Source organism: Ceratotherium simum, chromosome 4 (assembly GCF_057802395.1).
Source record: "Ceratotherium simum simum isolate JZ-2026a chromosome 4, ASM5780239v1, whole genome shotgun sequence".
Taxonomy (NCBI): Eukaryota; Metazoa; Chordata; class Mammalia; order Perissodactyla; family Rhinocerotidae; genus Ceratotherium; species Ceratotherium simum.
The window spans coordinates 28,805,369-28,823,517 of record NC_141903.1 but is presented as its reverse complement, the minus strand read 5'-3'; the positions used below and the strand labels follow the sequence as shown (position 1 = coordinate 28,823,517).

The 18,149-nt window shown below is 38.9% G+C and overlaps 1 protein-coding gene across 1 annotated transcript; it reads left to right on the top strand.

Annotated features, from left to right (window-relative positions):
* Positions 1-10,401: 10,401 nt before the first annotated feature.
* LOC101403013 (serine protease inhibitor Kazal-type 13-like) lies at positions 10,402-17,323 on the top strand. The gene is made up of 4 exons (XM_014794411.2): positions 10,402-10,471; positions 12,749-12,786; positions 13,443-13,570; positions 17,275-17,323. Exons 1-4 carry the CDS (start codon positions 10,402-10,404, stop codon positions 17,321-17,323), a joined length of 285 nt encoding a protein of 94 aa, XP_014649897.2.
* The last annotated feature ends 826 nt before the right edge of the window (positions 17,324-18,149 follow it).

The window sequence follows — 18,149 nt, the reverse complement described above, 5'->3', positions numbered from 1 at the left end:
AAACATTGTCTATTTTTATAAATGTTCTCTGTGTGCTTGAAAAGAAAGCTTATTTTGTTTATTTAATCTAAAGTTCTACATATATCTAAACACCCAAGCTAATTATACTTCTCTAAAATTCATGTCTGTTTTTTGAAATAGTTGTTTTTCATTGGTTTATAGTGTTCTGATTTTTGTCTTCCTTTTCCAGTGATTATGCTTCTTAGGAGTCTAAGCCATTTGGTGTGGGAGCCCATGTTCCCGTGAACTCTATCTGATAATGTCTACTAAGGAAGGGCTGAAGTCAGGCTGCAGACTGAGCTCTTCCTCTCATGATTATCAGAAGACAGGTGGAGAGAAGTCTAAAGGCAGAGAGGTCTAGACAGAACCTCTCTTATCCACTCCCGTTTGCTAGCACTAAATTGGGGACCTGCTCTGGTCAAAGAGTCACCTTAAACTCTTAGGCGTATGTAACATTGGAAAGAAGCAGCCTTGGGAGTTGGGAGGGGAAGGAGTTGGAGGAGGGAATATCCAAAGGAGGATGGCCGGCTCACACCCATCTACATAAACTCCTAGCCAAAGCTGGGCTTTTGCACTAACCTATTATTATCTGTGGACACTGGTGGTCTGGGCTGTTGCTGCTCATCTCTGTGGCTTAGGGGAAGAATATTACTGAAGTCATTAAATACATTATTGATATTTATATTAAGGAACATTGATGAAACATTGGTTCTCTCAGTCTTTTGGATGACATTGTGATCTGGGATACCTGGATTCTCAGGCTGATTGCCACCAGCGGCTGATAACCTTATCTGTTCACTTCAGTGTGACTTCTGAATTTTTCTATGTGGGCCATGATATGTAAAAGCTCGGAGAGTACTGTTCTCTATATGTGTATTGATTGAATTGTTGAGAATGAGAATTTGTTAAGTTTTACTTGTTAAGTAAATACAGTGAAATGATGGCAGCATAACATTGTTCAGAGTTCCAACCGGCTTTCTGTTTCTTTTCTACCATCGTTGCCTTCAGTGATGGTAGAAATCTTTATCACTTTATCTTTATCTTTATCACTCACAGACTCTTTAACCAGCTGTAGTCTGGCTTCTGAGTGCTCTGAGGAGGAAGACAGCAAATTTATCAGAAGGTAAATCCTGTCAGGACTTCCTTCACAATATATCAAGAAATCAACACCTTATCTCCCTCTCCCCTGGCAGATACTAGGGTTCCTCTCTTAACCACTGCAAAATATCTCCCAACTGCTCTCCTGAATTTCACCCTTGCTCTCCTTATTTATTCTCAGCACAGCATTTACGGACATGTGTTTTAACAATCTCTCCTCTGTTCAAATCATCGAATGGCTTCCCAACTCTTTCAACATAAAAGCCAAAGTCTTTACAATGCCGGTAAGGGTTTGCACAGTTGGCTATGCTCCCTTCACCACTTTATATTCAATGTTGCTGCTGAATCGTCTGAAGTCAAAATGATTCTTCTTTGAAAGTGATCTGAACTCATATCCTACCACTCACCCTTCTCCCTCGTCCCCAGCTACCCTCGTCTCCTCCCTGCTCCCTGACATGTCACCCACATTTTAGCTTTGGAGCATTTGACCTGGCCTTTCAGTCTGCCCAAATGTCCGTTTCTAAATAACTGACTGCTACCTTGACCTCGCATTTAAAATTGCACCTTCTCTCCAGCCTTCCCAATTTCCCTTCCTGATGGAAAAATCTGAAGCGCCCACTAGTGCTCCCAGGAAGATAACAAAGGAGCAGTGTTTTGGTATTTTTGAAGCAGTCTCATCAAGACTGGAGCAGAGCTGACCTGATAATTTACTAACATCCGTCCACCAGGGGGCAGCCACATTCCTTTGACTACAGTCAGAGGTTAAGCAGCACATTGGTTAAGAGATCTAAAAGTAGTGGTTCTGGGCTGGCCCCGTGGCTTAGCGGTTAAGTGCGTGCTCTCTGCTGCCGGCGGCCCGGGTTCGGATCCCGGGTGCGCACCGAGGCACCCCTCCTCCAGCCATGCTGAGGCCGCGTCCCACATGCAGCAACTAGAAGGATGTGCAGCTATGACAGACAACTATGTACTGGGGCTTTGGGGGAAAAATAAATAAATAAAATCTTTAAAAAAAAAAAAATAAATAAAAGTAGTGGCCTTTCCTTCTGTTCTTGAGTTTTCTTTGTATCCAACTCCCCCCCTACTTCCCTAACAATGAAAAACACTTGCAATAAGTCAGACAAAGACAAATACTGTATGATTTCACTTAAATGTGGAAGATAAACAAACACATAGGTAAGGAGAACAGATTGGGGTTATCGGAGGAGGAGTGGGTGAAAGGGATGAAGGGGCACATATGTATGATGACAGATAAAATCTAGACTATTGGTGGTGAATACGATGAATCTATACAGAAACTAAAATACAGGGATGTACACCTGAAATTTACACAATGTTATAAGCCAACATGAACTCAATAAAATAATTAAAAAAAAAAACACAGGGTAGCAATCATTGTACTTTTGATATTATATAATACCTGCTCAACACTGAAAACAAACATAAAAAGCTATAAATTCAAAATACATACAAAATTATACATAATTTCAAGAACTAGCAGTAATCATTGTTAACAATTTCGAAGTTGACATTATATTTTTACATATAGTTATATTCAAAGTTGTTTTTACACACATCGTGTATTATTTCTATTACATGTTATATCAAAATGTACATTATTCTATAACATGTAAACTTATAGACATAAACTTGTTTGTCACAGTGTATGGTGAAATATTTTCATGTCAATAAATATTTTTATAATATTATTGGTAATAGCTACTTATTTTTTCACTCATAGATAAAGCAAAATACAACCAACCCTCCATAGGATGATTTCCATTTTGTAGTATCACAAAAGTTCCTGTTACGAATATTCCTGGAACAACTTTATGGTGGATCCTCATCTGAAAGAGTTCATAAGTTCTACACATTTATGCATCCACCACCAGTTTCACCAACTTCAAAATATTACAATATTATTTTTTTTATCTTGGACAATTTTCCTGCTCCAAAGAGTATTCAAATATGGGTGGAGATTTTATTAAATTTATTTTTCAATATCTACCAATTATTTTTATAGCAACTCTCCTTCACCTGCTGATATAATAAATTATAGTAATATCCTTTCTAATGTGTAAACGTCCTTTCAGTCTTGAAATAAATAGTACTTATTCACTGTATGATGTATACTGTATCAGTATACTGTTAAATTTTATTGGCTAGTCTTTATTATCTTAGTGTATTTCTAGGATTTTTAATATAAAATAGCATTGATCTTTCACATATATATAGCAAATGGCACAAATCAGAAGTTAATAGATTGAACAAGTTTATAAAATCAACACATTCATTTAAACATCACCCAGACCAAGCTGATGTGATCTTCCTGGAGGGAATCTCATTTGCAATATTCTAACCAGTGTGAATTACATATTGTACCTATGGGGCCAGGAATGAGCACACACACACATATATACATACACATCTGCCAAGATCAAGCATTAATTCTCAAAAACAGGATAGTTTAAGCCAATATCTTTTATGCTAAAAAATCTGATTCATAAATGGGTTGTGAAATTGAAGTGGGTTACAATTTGCACTTTAATGGAATAAATTAGAAGAAAATAGAATAAGATAGAAAATATCACAGTGCACTGCCCACTGTGTAACTATGATTTTTGTAAAATGTATGTTTCAGATGTGTACGTGAGTGTGTGTGTGTATCCGTGTTTTGGTTGCAATATAAACTTTATTTCTTATTATGAGTTGCATTAAAAATAATGTGGAAAAATCCCATGTAAACACATAATGAAGTTTTAAAAACTCTAATTGCAAGATTCTCATCTCTTCCTAAGCAATGTCACATTATTAAGCAGAGTATTGTATATTTTCTTTCAGTCTTCAGGAACACGCTAGAAATAGAAAGAGCCAAATGTCTCTTAATGAAAAGATTATTTTACTAAAGACTCAATTATCTTCTTACATATGAGCCGTTGATTGCCCCAGTTTTTATTCAGGCAAATAGAAGGAAGTGTTCTACTCTTTTAATTATCTTATCTTGGGCAAGTTTTCCTCTACCTTTTTATATCCGTTCCACACACGACTCAGGTTTACTTTATCAACTGCCACATCTCCTAGCTGACTGCCTTTCTGCTTCCTTAGATTTCTGCATGTCACTTCCTTTTAATAAAACTCTAAGATTCATGAGGGCAATAATTTAATGGATACCATTCTATCTCTATGACCTAGCATAATGCCTGGCACTTAGTGGGTAAGCAGTAAGGATTGGTAGAGTCAAATTGAATTCTGGCCCTCCCTTTTCCTACCTATTGGTGTCTGGCTAATGTCAATGACATGACTAGACCTATAGTACAATATTACATGGAAATTGTAATAATGAATGCATTACTTGGTTCCATCAGGAAAAAGACCTTATAAGTTAAACAAAAGGGGAGAAATATGTCAACAAGGCATTAGTGCCTTGTAGAGGGTCCAGCTACCCCTGGTTTGCCTATACTTCTCACCATTTATGAAACAGATCCTATAAGAAAGCCAGCTGCATTGTGGGCTGGTGGGAGTGATATAATGTTTTGAAGCCAAATGTCATTTGTGCTCCTTTCCTGGCCCTTTGGCTGGAGAGAGCAGGCTTTTGTCGGGCTTTTTCTTTCTTTACCTATTGGTATTTTCAAGTTACCATCTTCTTCAGCTTCAAGCCTGGGATACATGAGGCAAAAAGAAAACCCAGGAAACTCACCACCGTGTTATTCTTCAAGGCCCCAGGTCTTCAGCCAATCTGCCTTCCCTCCACCTTACAGTCTTCTTATGTTTATTTTATATGTATTTTAGTTGTACTTAGTGGTAGGAATAGGAGAAGTGTACCTACTACATGTGCCCAGAAGCAGGTGTAGTGTTCGATAAATTTCCATTATGTCAAGTTGGTTAATAGTGTCATTCAAGTCAACTGTAACCTTTCTTTTTTTTTTTTTATAAATTTTCTCAAGAACCTCTTCTTTTTTTTTTTTTAATTTTATTTATTTATTTATTTTTTGCCCCAAAGCCCCAGTAGATAGTTGTATGTCATAGCTGCACATCCTTCTAGTTGCTGTATGTGGGACGCGGCCTCAGCATGGCCGGGGAAGCGGTGCGCCAGTGCGCGCCCGGGATCGAACCCGGGCCACCAGCAACGGAGCGCGCACTTAACCACTAAGCCACGGGGCCGGCCCTAACCTTTCTGATCTTCTGTCTTTCGTTCTAACGTGGCTGGTGTTGGACATGTACTTCTCCAACTACATGGGCTGCAAAGTGGGTAAAATTGTCTGTTTCCCAGTTATACTGCAGACATAGGCAATGTGCAATTTCATGTGCTCTCCAGATTAATCTGTATGGGTTTTTTTGGGGGGTGAGGGGGAAGATGTGTGAAGAGATCTGATATAGCCAGCTATCATTTTCCTACATGGATCAGGAAATCTTCTTAATCTTAATGTTAGTGCTTTTTCTATCTAGCAAAACTAGAATTATGCTGTTACAGAAAGGATCTCTTAAGCCCTTGAAAACAAAGAAAACGGATCCCAGGAAAGCAACATGTAATTAATAGCCAAAGGCCTCTGATCTCTAGCAGATAAAACTCTCTCTAGTTGGAGGATGCAGGCAGTTTTCTTTTCTCACTTGAATTTAATTTCTAAAGTTACCACTTCTAAAGACACTGAAAAGGTTGACTCTAATGCTAAGAATACTCAAAGACCTTCTACCTTACCTCCTTCCCTTATCGACACTCGTTTTCTTGTGATCAATACTTCACTTCAACATCTATCTCCTGCCCCCCAAGTGACAGGTCCATAAGATACTTTTTGTCCATCATCAGTAGAATTTGGATGTTCATGAACAAGTTGATTTCAGTTATACAAAATAAAATGTTACATTTCTTCACATTCAAGTTTTCCGTAAATAATAACCCCATAATATAAACAATGAAGAGCCAGTGGAAGATTCGAGTAGGGCAGCAAGATCAGATTTGTGTTTTGAAATTCCTATACAGTATATTAAGAAAATGGATAAATTAACCTGCAAGTCAAAAAGAAGGCATGTTGCATTCATGTATGAAAGATTATATTATAAACATGTGGCTTTTACCAAATTATGTGACTCTAATCAAAATTCCAGTAGGATTATAAGTCTTGGTGGACTACACATAATGTTTCTAAAGTACATGTGGGAACACATTCTCAAGAATATCCAAGAACACAGTTAAAAAATAAATGATAGATGGATTCCTTCCTTTCTTCCTTCCATACATATTAGTGAATACCTAGCAAGTGGTTAAAAAGAAACCTTGCAATTAACTGCAATTACAAGGTCAATTGGGTATAGACAGGATCTTTTCCTTCATAGAGCATATGATCTAATTACCTAGGAGGCAATATTTTAGAGAGAGAAAAAGTACTAACTTTAGAAAGAGGAAGAAAGAGGGAAAAATCAAAGATGCTGCCAAGAAAGGCATAATGTATCACACAAGACATTCATGGTATTGGTCTAAGAAGATTGATGCATAATAAGTTAAAGGGAACATTTATTCTCTAAGATGAGAGAAAAGGTAGAGAAAGTAAGTGAACATGGGCTTTGGAGTTAAATCTACCTGTGTTTGAAGCCCATCTCTGCCCAATAGTAGCTTTGTTAGTAGCTAGTTAGCAAATGAATTAGCATCATCAAATGAATTTACTCCTCTAAACCTCTGTTTCTTTTTCTCTTGTACAGGTTTCAGAGTGGTAAAAACCTCATGGAATTATTGTGAGGAACTAATGGGATGAGGAACGTAAGCCACTTAGCCAGGTACTAGCAGAAAGAAATGGTTGGATGAATGTATAGAATCCCTGGGCGAGTTGATACGGAGAGAAGAATAAAAATAGAAAGAAAGGTAGATGATAAAATTTCCAGAATTACAAGGCAAGGTGCAAAAAATAAGTAAGGCTAGTTCATCCTGATGCTTCCCAACTCAGAAAAGAAGAGGTGAAGTTTTCCACTCAGAGTAATGTAGGAGAGTTACAGTCAGATAGTTGACAAATTTGGATTAAAGAAAGGAAATGAGGGCTGGCCTGGTGGCGCAAGCAGTTAAGTGCACGCGTTCCACTGCGGCGGCCCGGGGTTCTCTGGTTTGGGCCCGGGCGCGCACCGACGCACTGCTTGGCAAGCCATGCTGTGGCGGCATCCCATATAAAATGGAGGAAGATGGGCACAGATGTTAGCCCAGGGCCAGTCTTTGTCAGCAAAAAAAAAAAAAAAAAGATAAGAGGATTGGCAGATGTTAGCACAGGGCTAATCTCACAAAAAAGGAAAAAGGGAAATGATATGGAGATGGGTGGCATAGGTAGCAACATGACATTGAGTAAGAGGCTTCCTTAGGATCTAGAGGGCTTAGGTGTCGAGTGATGACAGCAGGGTTGTCAAGTCCATTGGATGGAATTTTTTCTATCCTTGCTCCATAACCAATGTCCGGAGCAGGAAAAGAGGAAGCTGAGTTTATCCCAGCTTGGAAGAAAGAGGGAAGAATAAAAAGTCAAGAGAGTACGGTCATGTCAGAGAGCTAAATATAAATGTCTGACTATGGGACTCACATTTGGAAGGGAAGACAGAGCAGCAAAAGGAATACTAACTACTCTAGGAGAGTTTAAAGTCTGTGAGATGGAAATCTTCCAGATAATGTCAAGTTTTCAGGCTTGCCTAAGTTGAGATGTAATGGAGGGAAACCAGTGGAGAAATTGGGAGGCTTGGGTATTGCAAATGTGGGAGATCAAAATTGACCACCCTGAAATGCATCTCTTTACCTTGATTGTTTTCTCTGATGGACATTTGACCTCCCCCAAACTGCCTAAAGAATTTAACATAGAAGACCTGTTCCAGGAAGGAGTTACTATTATATGATGGCTGTAATCTAATGTAAAATTGAAGTTACACTAAGAAAGGCACCACAAGCCCCTCTTATCAAAAATTCTGTCTCTCCCCGGCCACATTCTCTAGGTGGCCCTACAAAGACTTGCCAGACAAACATTTACATTTATAAGGAAAATCTCCATTTGTAAAGGTATCTCCCGCTCTGTACTAGAAAGAGGGGGGATGACCTCATCTCTAGAAACTTATCAGTACGGAAGGAGAGGCCTTAAATCTGCATACCCTTGATCACTGTGATTTCTGTCTCCCTTCTGTCTCCCTCTCCACCCCCAACATCCTCCTTTGTTTTTAGCTGAATACGGTATATAAGACGAGAATCGCCGCTATTGTGTTGAGAAACTCAGTTTCCCTGGTTTCCCCCAGGTATACATGTTATTAAACTTGGTATTATTTTCTCCTGCTAACCTGTCTTTTTAATTATTTGGCCAGCCACAAGAACCTTAAGGGAAAGGGTGGAGGGGGATTCTCCTTCTTCCCCAACACGAAGATTATCGGTTGTGGTACTGGAGTTTCCCAGGCTGATGTCAGAAATCATGTCCTAGAAAGATAAAACAGGTAAACCTTCTGAGAAACAGGATGGACTAAGTGACCTCAGGAGGCAGAGGAGACTGGGAAGGCTGGAAATGGCCTTGAAGTTGGCAAGAAAGTTCACCAGATCATTTGAATGTGGTAGGTAATTAATTTGCTTGGCAAATATCATCGGATATTTAGGATGCCAGTCTTCCTTGTTCTCATGATCCACAATCAGAAACCACAAGTACAGAACCTCCAGGTCTGTCCCTGCCTGCTGGAGCATGAAACATCAGAGGAGGTGGTGCCAGCGAGGGATCAAACTACAAACAGTCATTAGAGTAATTTCATGCCAAGCAAGTGGTCGCTCACTGAGCAGGGAGCCTGCCCCCTCTGCTCAACATGCCTCAGGCCACAGACTCACAGAACAACAACTTTGCTTAAGGCTAGCTCTGCCCTGAGGGTGACTACAGAGGGCTCACATTTTGCAGGGACATCCCGTTTTGCAGCAACCTCATTTAGGTAAAGTCTCTTCACCTCTGTCCTTAGTCCAAGTCAGTGATGGGATCTCTTTGGCTTTCTTTTCTGTCGGTAGCTTTCTTCCTATTTTTGTTTTCCTCTAGCACCTTACTTTTGTTTCCTATGCACATGAAAGTAGGGAAAACTTCACTGCTAAGAGGGTTCTCTCTCATTTCTCTACATGCCCACCAGCTACAATCTGGACAAGAGACAGAATGGATAGAGTAGGGCATAAGGAAGTAGAGGAAATGACTTGGAAGCTATCATCTCTCTGGGCCCAAGTATTTCAATCCCTACAAAAGAAGACTTTGGCTAAAGAAATTGGCAATTTAATTTAAACTCTTTATTTATAATTATATCAGTTGATCCTCTTGATATCCTATAAACTTGATCGTTTTGCTGATGCTCACACTTCTAAGAGATGTTGAAGCTAGAATTTGAACTCAGATCTCTCTGAATCATACATATATGAGTCATGAAAATTATGTGTACCTATATATGAGTCATAAAAATTATATCTAGAGCTGGATCTAGATGTGTATCCTGATTTTTGCATCAGGGAAGGTATACAAAGTTTTTATGACCCAGGATCAACAATTTGTATTTAAGGGCCAGCCCCGTGGCTTAGCGGTTAAGTGTGCGCACTCCGCTGCTGGCAGCCCAGGTTCGGATCCCAGGGGCGCACCGACGCACCGCTTCTCCGGCCATGCTGAGGCCACGTCCCACATACAGCAACTAGAAGGACGTGCAGCTATGACATACAACTATCTACTGGGGCTTTGGGGGAGAAAAATAAATAAAATTAAAAAAAAATTTGTATTTGAGCATATGTAACTGTTCTGAAAGAAGAAACTTAGCTAGGAAATGATGGACTTCAGTGTGGGACAAACTGGTCCATCCAGGGAATCAAACCACTGGGGTCATAGGGTGATGTGTCCCTGATTGTCCAGGACAGTCCCCAGGTCACATTTGTTATCTCAGGATTCTTATAAATTCTCAGAGTGTCCATATTCACTAACATGAGTGTCCCAGTTTGGATGATATACTGTAGGGTGAATCTGTGTATAGGTAACATGCCTGGGGTCAGCCCTGGTGAGATCCCTGAGCAGAATTCCTCTTCCAAGCCTGGACTGTGATTGTACCCTCACTGCTGCCAGAAATTAAAGTTATTTTCACAGTTTTCTTTCCCTCTTTAGAGCAGAAGGGCCCTCTCAGGTCTGAATCCCTGGAGACCAGGCTGATGTGAGAGCACCACGGGCAAGTTTATGGGAATGGCACCGTCTCAGGGTAGTGGGTTCTTTCATGTTTGGAAAGCCAGCAGTGCAAGAGATTAGGAATAAACTCTGAGCGTTTTCACAGGCCTGGCCAAATCAGCACATTAGATGAGATCAAATGGCTGCCTTTGCCTTCATGACCGTATTTTTCCTGGTATCCTCCACTTTGGCACATACTGTTTTTTCAGGTAAGCAAACTTATAGGTCTTGGGAGAAAAACACCTGATTTTCTTTCAGCAGTAGGAAAGAAAAAGAGTAATTTGTGACTGGAAATGGGAAATGTTTTGCTGAAACATAGTTCTTTGGGCTTCACAATGCAAATTGGGTATCACTTTTGGAAAAAGGAGTTACTCTGGAAATTCCTGTATTTGAAAACTAAATAACACTCTTCTACATTAACACATCGGTCAAGAAAAATCAAAAAGGCAATTCAAAATTATTTAGACCATAAAGAAAATGAAACAAAATGAACAAAAATTCAGATTTAAAGAAGTGTCATTGCCTCCACACCTTTTTTCTTTCACTCCAATCCTGCTGTCATCCTGTATGTCACCAACCTCAGTGGTCTCTATTTTATCTTTCCTATGCTTCTTTTTGCTCGAATAAACAAATATACGTACATTTCGTTATTCCTCCTTATACTATAAATACCTGTTTGCATCTTGCTTTTTCCCAATTCACAAATATGCTGAAAATCAGTACATGTCGGTTCACAAGGATCTACCTCGTTCTTTTACACAACTGCACAAAACTTCATTGAGTGGATCTACCAAAGTTTATCCAACTGGTCTTCTATGTATACGCATTCAGTTTGTTTCCAATATTTTGCAATTACACACAATGCTGCAATAAATAACCTTATGCATACGTATTTTTATATTGTTGGAGGTGTACCTTCAGGGCAAATTTCTTGAACTGGGATTGATCAGTAAAATGTGTATGCAAATGTAGTTTTGTTCGATATTGCCAAACTCGCTCCATAAGGTTGTACCAATGGCATTCCCACAAGTCGTATATGAAAGCATCTCTCGCTCAGTAGTTAATCTGATAGGTGAGAAATGGTATTTTAGTATACTTTTGATTAGACTTTTTCTTATCATAGTGAGGTTGAATAACTTTTACAGATTTAAGGGCCATTTCTGTATCTTTGCCTGGGGGAGTGTGGATTGTATATGCATGTATATTACCTATTTGGCAATTGGGTTTTTGATTTTTCCCCCTCAATTTTAAAGTGTTCTTTATATATTAGGTGTATTAACCCTTTATCTGTGATATATGTTGCAAATATCTTCTCCCAGTTTATCAGGTATCTCTTTAGTTTATGTTTCTATTTTCCCATGAAGAAGTCATTCTTATTTGTATGTGATAAAATGTATCAGTCCTTTCTGTTATTGCACTGAGAGCAATGAGTCATTGTCAGAAAGACTTTCCTACATTAGGATTAAAGAGGAACTTGGTGGTGTTGTATTTTAATCCTTGCATGGTTTCATTTTTTATATTCAGATCCTGATCCACTTGAAGTTTATTCTTATTATACATGTATTATTTTATTTTATATTTACTAGATGAAGGCCTTTACTTTTCTTTTCTCACAACTATATCCAGCTGCTTTCATCATTAAAATATTCTGGCTTTTTAGAACTAGATATGAGCATTCCATCTTTTTTATTTTCTAAAACAGTGTATATATGATCGGCATAGTCTATTCCTGGAAAGGTTGGTAGTCTTTTTTTTTTGTGGGAAGATTTTTAAACATCATTCAAGTTTTCTCTTCTAACTTTGGCAATTCTAACTTTGGAAAGCTAGAATTTTCTAAGATATTTTAAATATCATCTAATAGTGAGAGATAAGGAAGAGCAGAACTATGATACGTCTGTTCTTAATCATTCTCCCACAACTGGTCATCTTCTGTTCCCAGGCAATACCACTGCTCCTCACACACACCAGTGCCATATCCCTCAGTCTCCCCTGAGCCAAGGGACTCCTAAGTTTTCTCATCATCACTCTTATATCCTCTTTAGTTTAGCATCTTGGTAGGAACTGGCCTAATATTTGTTTACTATATCATATTTAATTTTTACAGCAAACTTTAAAATGCGTATACTTATCCCAATTGTAGTGAAGAGGAAAGTAAAGTCAATGAAAGCCAAGTAACTTAATGAAAATAATATGATTTGCAAATTATGCCTACCACTCCAAATGGTTTTGACTCATTCGTCAATGACACAGCAAATCTCTCAATGAAGTGAGGACTGTGAAAATTAAAGAAAGAATAAATAAATTGATAGATAATTTAACAAAGAGATGCCACCCACAAATTCTGTTGCTATAAATTCTTTTGTTTACTTTTGTGCAAATGAGTAATTAAATTGTATTTCTTCACTCAGTCAGTGCTTCAGGGGGTGAAATCATATTCCATGGAGAACTATTTCTTTTAACCTATTGTGTCTGTACTTTATTTGCAGAAATGTTCAAACCACACGACATGTCTAAATGGCCTAAGGTAAATTTAAATTTCTCTGTTCTGAATTTTGATTCTAATCTGATCACTCTCTTAACATGAGAGACCTAAAACTTCATAGTGGTAAAGTCGAATGACAGGTTTCTATGTGACCTAGGGCATGTAGCTTAACTTCTCCAGGCTTAGATTTACTCCCATATAGTACAAGCATTATAATAGTAAAAGACATCTTTGAGCATTAAGTGAAATAACACCTGTCACTTGCTCAAGGTCACAAAGTTACACAGTGGTATACACAAGATTTATTCCCTGTCTCAATTCAGGACTCTCACTCTTAACAACTACCTTTGAGCCCCTGTCCTCTAGAAGTTCACAAACACATAAATACCTCTACTCACAAACTTCTTATTGTGAGTTACTGGCATTGGGACTCCAAGTTTAAATGAAAAGTTTGCATTTGGGTTTAAGCTGGGATATTATAATGCTAATTGCGTTAAGAAATGATGAATTGCGTGAAGACACTGCAGTAGGAAAAAAACTTGCCTGACCAAAGCCCAGAGCAGAGGAAATTTTTGAAAAAAATCAATTGACTAGTAATATTTGACATTATTTCTATGTGGGGCAGGAGTGACAGGCCAGGAATAGATGGGAAAGTATCTATCAAATGTTGTTCACGTGACATTTTCTGATACTTGCAGCCCCCATGTAAAATGTACTACCCAGTGGATACTCTTTATGAGTCAACCTGTCCTGATGTAACTTCATATGTTTGTGCTACAAATGGCCACACTTACCAGAATGAGTGTTTCCTTTGTATTGATTGGTGGTAAGTTCAAAATAAAATGCCATTTGTTTTTCTCTATATTTCTTCACAGAAATTTCAAATAATCTTAACCAAGGAACTGGATTTATTGATGCATGGGATTTTTTTTAACATAGTCTCTATTGTTCACAAAAGATTGGGGACAGACTACATATATAGTGAAAAGTCATTTTAAAAAATTTAGTTAACATTCAAAGTTGACTCATTAAAAAAAGAAAGAAAAGCTTACATGATATTTTGCCAGAATTGTACAGAGATCATATTAGTAGACGGTTTATAGTTTACATTCAAGGGATGAATAGAAATGCATTTTTAAAAAAAATCATTTAAATTTTCTTTACCATGTCTCGTTGATATACCTATGAATAGCACCCATAAATGTTGCTTGGTAGATATGAAGAGATATAGCTAAAGATACAGATATAGATATAGACATAGACATAGACGCAGGTGTAGATAACAGATTAGACATAGACACAGATATAGATACAGGGTAGATATACACACGGGTAACAAAGTGGTTATGTGGTCTTACATGGATAAAAACTGACAGTCAACTTTTAATATTTTTTTGCCTTTCATATAGATTTAATAGCAAATTTAGATTAAAAAATTAATAATATTTCTCATGATATATTTTAGCTCCATTTGAACTTGTTTTTACAAATCAGTCTCGCGTCTTGTCAATCATTCTTCCATTAAGATCTTCTGTGTTGGGGGTCCCCAAGACTACCCTCAGGTTTGATGATTCACTAGTACGGCTCACAGAACTCAGAAACACTGTTCTACGTGTAGTAGCAATTTATTACAATGGAAGGCTGCAGATTACAGTCAGCAAAGGCAGAAAGCTCACAGGGCAGAGTCTGGGAGACACCAGGCATGAGCTTCCAGTTGTCCTCTCTCGGTGGACTCACACAGGCAGCGCTTGATCCTCCCGGCTGTGATGTGTGACGACATGTACAAAGTATGCCGACCTGGGCAGCTCACCAAAGCCTTGGTGTTCAGGCTTTTTCTTGGGGGCCAGTCACCCTAGCCAAGGAGCATCTGCATGACTGACAACTACTTAGTCTCCAGCCCCTCCCCAACCCCCGCCCCACAGCTCAAATGATACAGTAGCTCAGGACCCCAGGTGAACAAAAGCAGGCATCCACCGAAGCATAAACTGTCTGGCCTGGCCCATGGCCCAAGATTACAAAGACACTCCTATCAGGCAGGATATTCCAAGGGCTTCTCGGTTACTTCCCAGGAACTGATTTGAGCATCCAAAGTCTGCTGAGCTAACTCCGCTCTTTAACGCACATCTCCCTTTAACAAGAGTCTTCATGGGCTTCCAGCATCATGTTCCCATCCTGTGAGGGTTATTGCTGAGCACTGAAAGAAACAGGATGTAGAAGCTGGTCCAATAAAGGAAATATTTGCTCATCTTCAGAGCAAATACTAGACTCGGAGGATGATTGAAATGCCCTTTAAAGGTTTTCCTTTACGGGAACGGAAAAATGTGAATTAACCAAATCGCTACCATTGGTTTCAAAGAAAGATGAATGAGAATTCATCAGTGTTACCAGACTATGTAGAATAACTAAATTACGTTATCATTCTTCTCTAAGGCAGTTCATGTTGGTTTTTCAGGCAGGGGCTAATTAGGCAAGACATTCGAAAGTGTCTTCTTAGCTCTTCTACATAAGCCTTTTTGCACACTCTGGTTTTGGACACACACTCCTAGAGAGAGCAGTCTAAGAGGAATTCACGCACAGTGGCCTGGTTTTCTGGAAAGTAATGTAGGTTGATGCAAAGGTACAGTGTGGGCCTTGATCCTCTGCTGGGCTACAACCCAACAACTTCCCACAAGGGTGGTTCTGAGATGTCTTCCAGCCTTACCCAGGGGACTTGAAAAAGTCTCAGTAGCTCAAAGATCATGCCTCAGAGCTGTCCTGGTAGAAATGGGAAGAGATGGAAGGAACTATTTCCTTCCGTCTTTTGTTATTTTCTTTCTTCCTTCCTTCCTACCTAGTAAGTCTGCCAGATGTGCTATGAACAGTCTAGCAGTTATTTCTCAATCCAAGAATAAATGAGGAGGCCCTGCTGGTTAAAAAGCAAAAACGGTTCAGTAACATTGGAGCCAATATGAGCACAGTTCTTATCAAACATATCTATTTCTGGAATATGGAGAACATTGATGCCAAAGGCAGGGGTGGTGCTGTGGCCTGTATATTTGCTTTAATTCCCGACGTGACTTGGCATGTATAAACTTGGCGTTCATGCCATTTCTATATCTTGAGACAAAAAGAACAGTGCCTATGCTCTTTTGTGTGATGGAAGAGGAGAGAAATTCCCCTGTCTTTGCTCTTAGCAATGTTTTGAAGAAAAATCCTGGAAACTTAGACTCACAATCCTGAGAGATGCCCCCAATTTATGAACAATGTAAATCCTCTGAAAAAAAAAGAAAACTGAAGAATGCTAGTCTTGGTCAGAATCTATACAGAATCGTAGTCACTAACCTTAAAGGAATGCCCCAAGCCTACTCAGTGCAGAGCCCTGATAATAGCTACCAAGAACATAGAGAGTTATATGAAACAGACCCCAGACTCTTCAGAAGTTTGTGGTCTTATTTGCCAAAAAGAAGATATGCATACAAAGATGATAATAGACCATAAAAAACAGAATTGGTTTTGTTCAAACAAAACAGTATTTTAGTAACTTTGAAGTGGTTGACAGTATTACAAAAAAATCAGATTTTACCTAAAGTATAGATTTTCAACTTTTAAGGAAAAGTCAAACATTATAATAATAGTAAGTTAGGATTTCATGTGCAAGAAGTAAGCAACAGCTGCCTAGGAGTAGCTGCCCATCCAAATGGAGTTCTGGCCTTCCAGATTGCTGTAGTTCCCCCCTCTCTGTTGTGGTGAAGGGGGCCCACTTCACTTACGTATCTTACCAGCCTGGCTCATAGGAGCATTATATTTGCTTGTATGTTTGCAACCCTGAACGAAGAGAGTAGATCAGATACACATCAAAGGTGAGCCCCATATAGGGGTCAGGGTGGGAAGTCTTTTGAAGGAAGAGAAAGTTAAAGGTTTCTTAAAGAAAAAAATGCAAAAGAAAATAGAATGGATGCTCAACACAGGGCTCACTGCTTGCGAAATCATTTGCAATAGAGAAAATGTGTAATGTCTTTAGAGAAATAATAAAGAGAAAAATTGCGTTGAAAGGAATGTTACGCATTTAGAGAACAGTTTCACAAAGGGGTGGAGAGTTAGGCAAAGGCGGGACTTCCAGTAAATTAAACGCCAAAGTAAGAATAGACTATAGTGTATGGGCAGTGTAAACCTAGTGAGAATTTGAGCAGAGAGTGTGAATTATGTGAATTGTTATGCATAACATTATTGTTATGATTATCTTTTACTTTGTGATGGAAAAATATGGCATTGCTATGTTGAATGGGAAGAGATTGAAAAGGGCATGGGTTAGGGGATGAAAGATTCTGTGCTGAAAATTTCACAGAACACTTTTTGAATAATCAAGACATAGAGGAGGAATGTGCAGACTGTGGTGGTGATAAACAGGAATGGAAAAGAGATGGGTTTAAAGGGAATCATAAAGGCAGCTCCCTTTCTCAGGCCTTCTCTTGGAAGATAAGGTATTGTGAATCAATGCCCCTGTCCTTATGCTACTAACCTTTTTTTTTTCTCTCTCTCTCTTCTCTTTAGGGAATTTGGCCCTCACATTAAATTTGATAAGTATGGAAAATGTGATTAATAGGTAACAGAGTACTACACTTGCTTATTCTTTTCACTACTCAATTCTGAAAACTATTTCCTTTGGAATTTGAGGGTGTATAATAAATAACACACCCTTATGCTGCACCCAAATTTGGAACAAAATTGAAAACAAAGGAATCAAACTAATGGAGAACCAAATATCACATTTATTACAAATAAACATAACAATGAAAGAAGTGGTGAATGCTCATCTCTCTGTGCTGACCTTTTCAAGTCACCTTTCGTTTTTCTAAGGTCTGTTGCCAAGTGGGCTTACTAACACTCCCCTAAATTAAACTTACCCCAAATTGCAGGCTTGTCTGCAAGGTCATACCCTGCCCCACTCATCTCACTTAAAGACATGAGCAAAAGAGAAAATATCCCCGACACACAGACACAGAGCTCTTTGAGGCTTTCTACCTCATACTCATGAATGAAGCCCACCTTCATCAGAAGAGAAAAATGCCCACGTGCTAATGGAAGGAGGGAGAAGGAGAGCCAAGAGTTTGGGGGAGGTAGGCATGTTTTTGAGGGAAAGAGAGGGAGTGGTTATCATTTGACCCTAGTTCCAGCAGAGCTAATTCTCACTCGTCCCATCCTTCCTATTCCATCGGTCAATAAATTCCTTTTTCTTTTTGCTTAATCTGGCTTATAGTCTGTCACTTATAACTGAAAGATCTTGACAAATACAGGGAGCTGAAGTCATTATTATGTTCAAAGGTTGAGACAATGAATAGTGACAAAGCTCTGGCCTTTGGCTTCTATGCTCTGTACCATTACCTCTTGTTGCCACTAGATGCCAGCCCGACTCTTCTATCTTCATC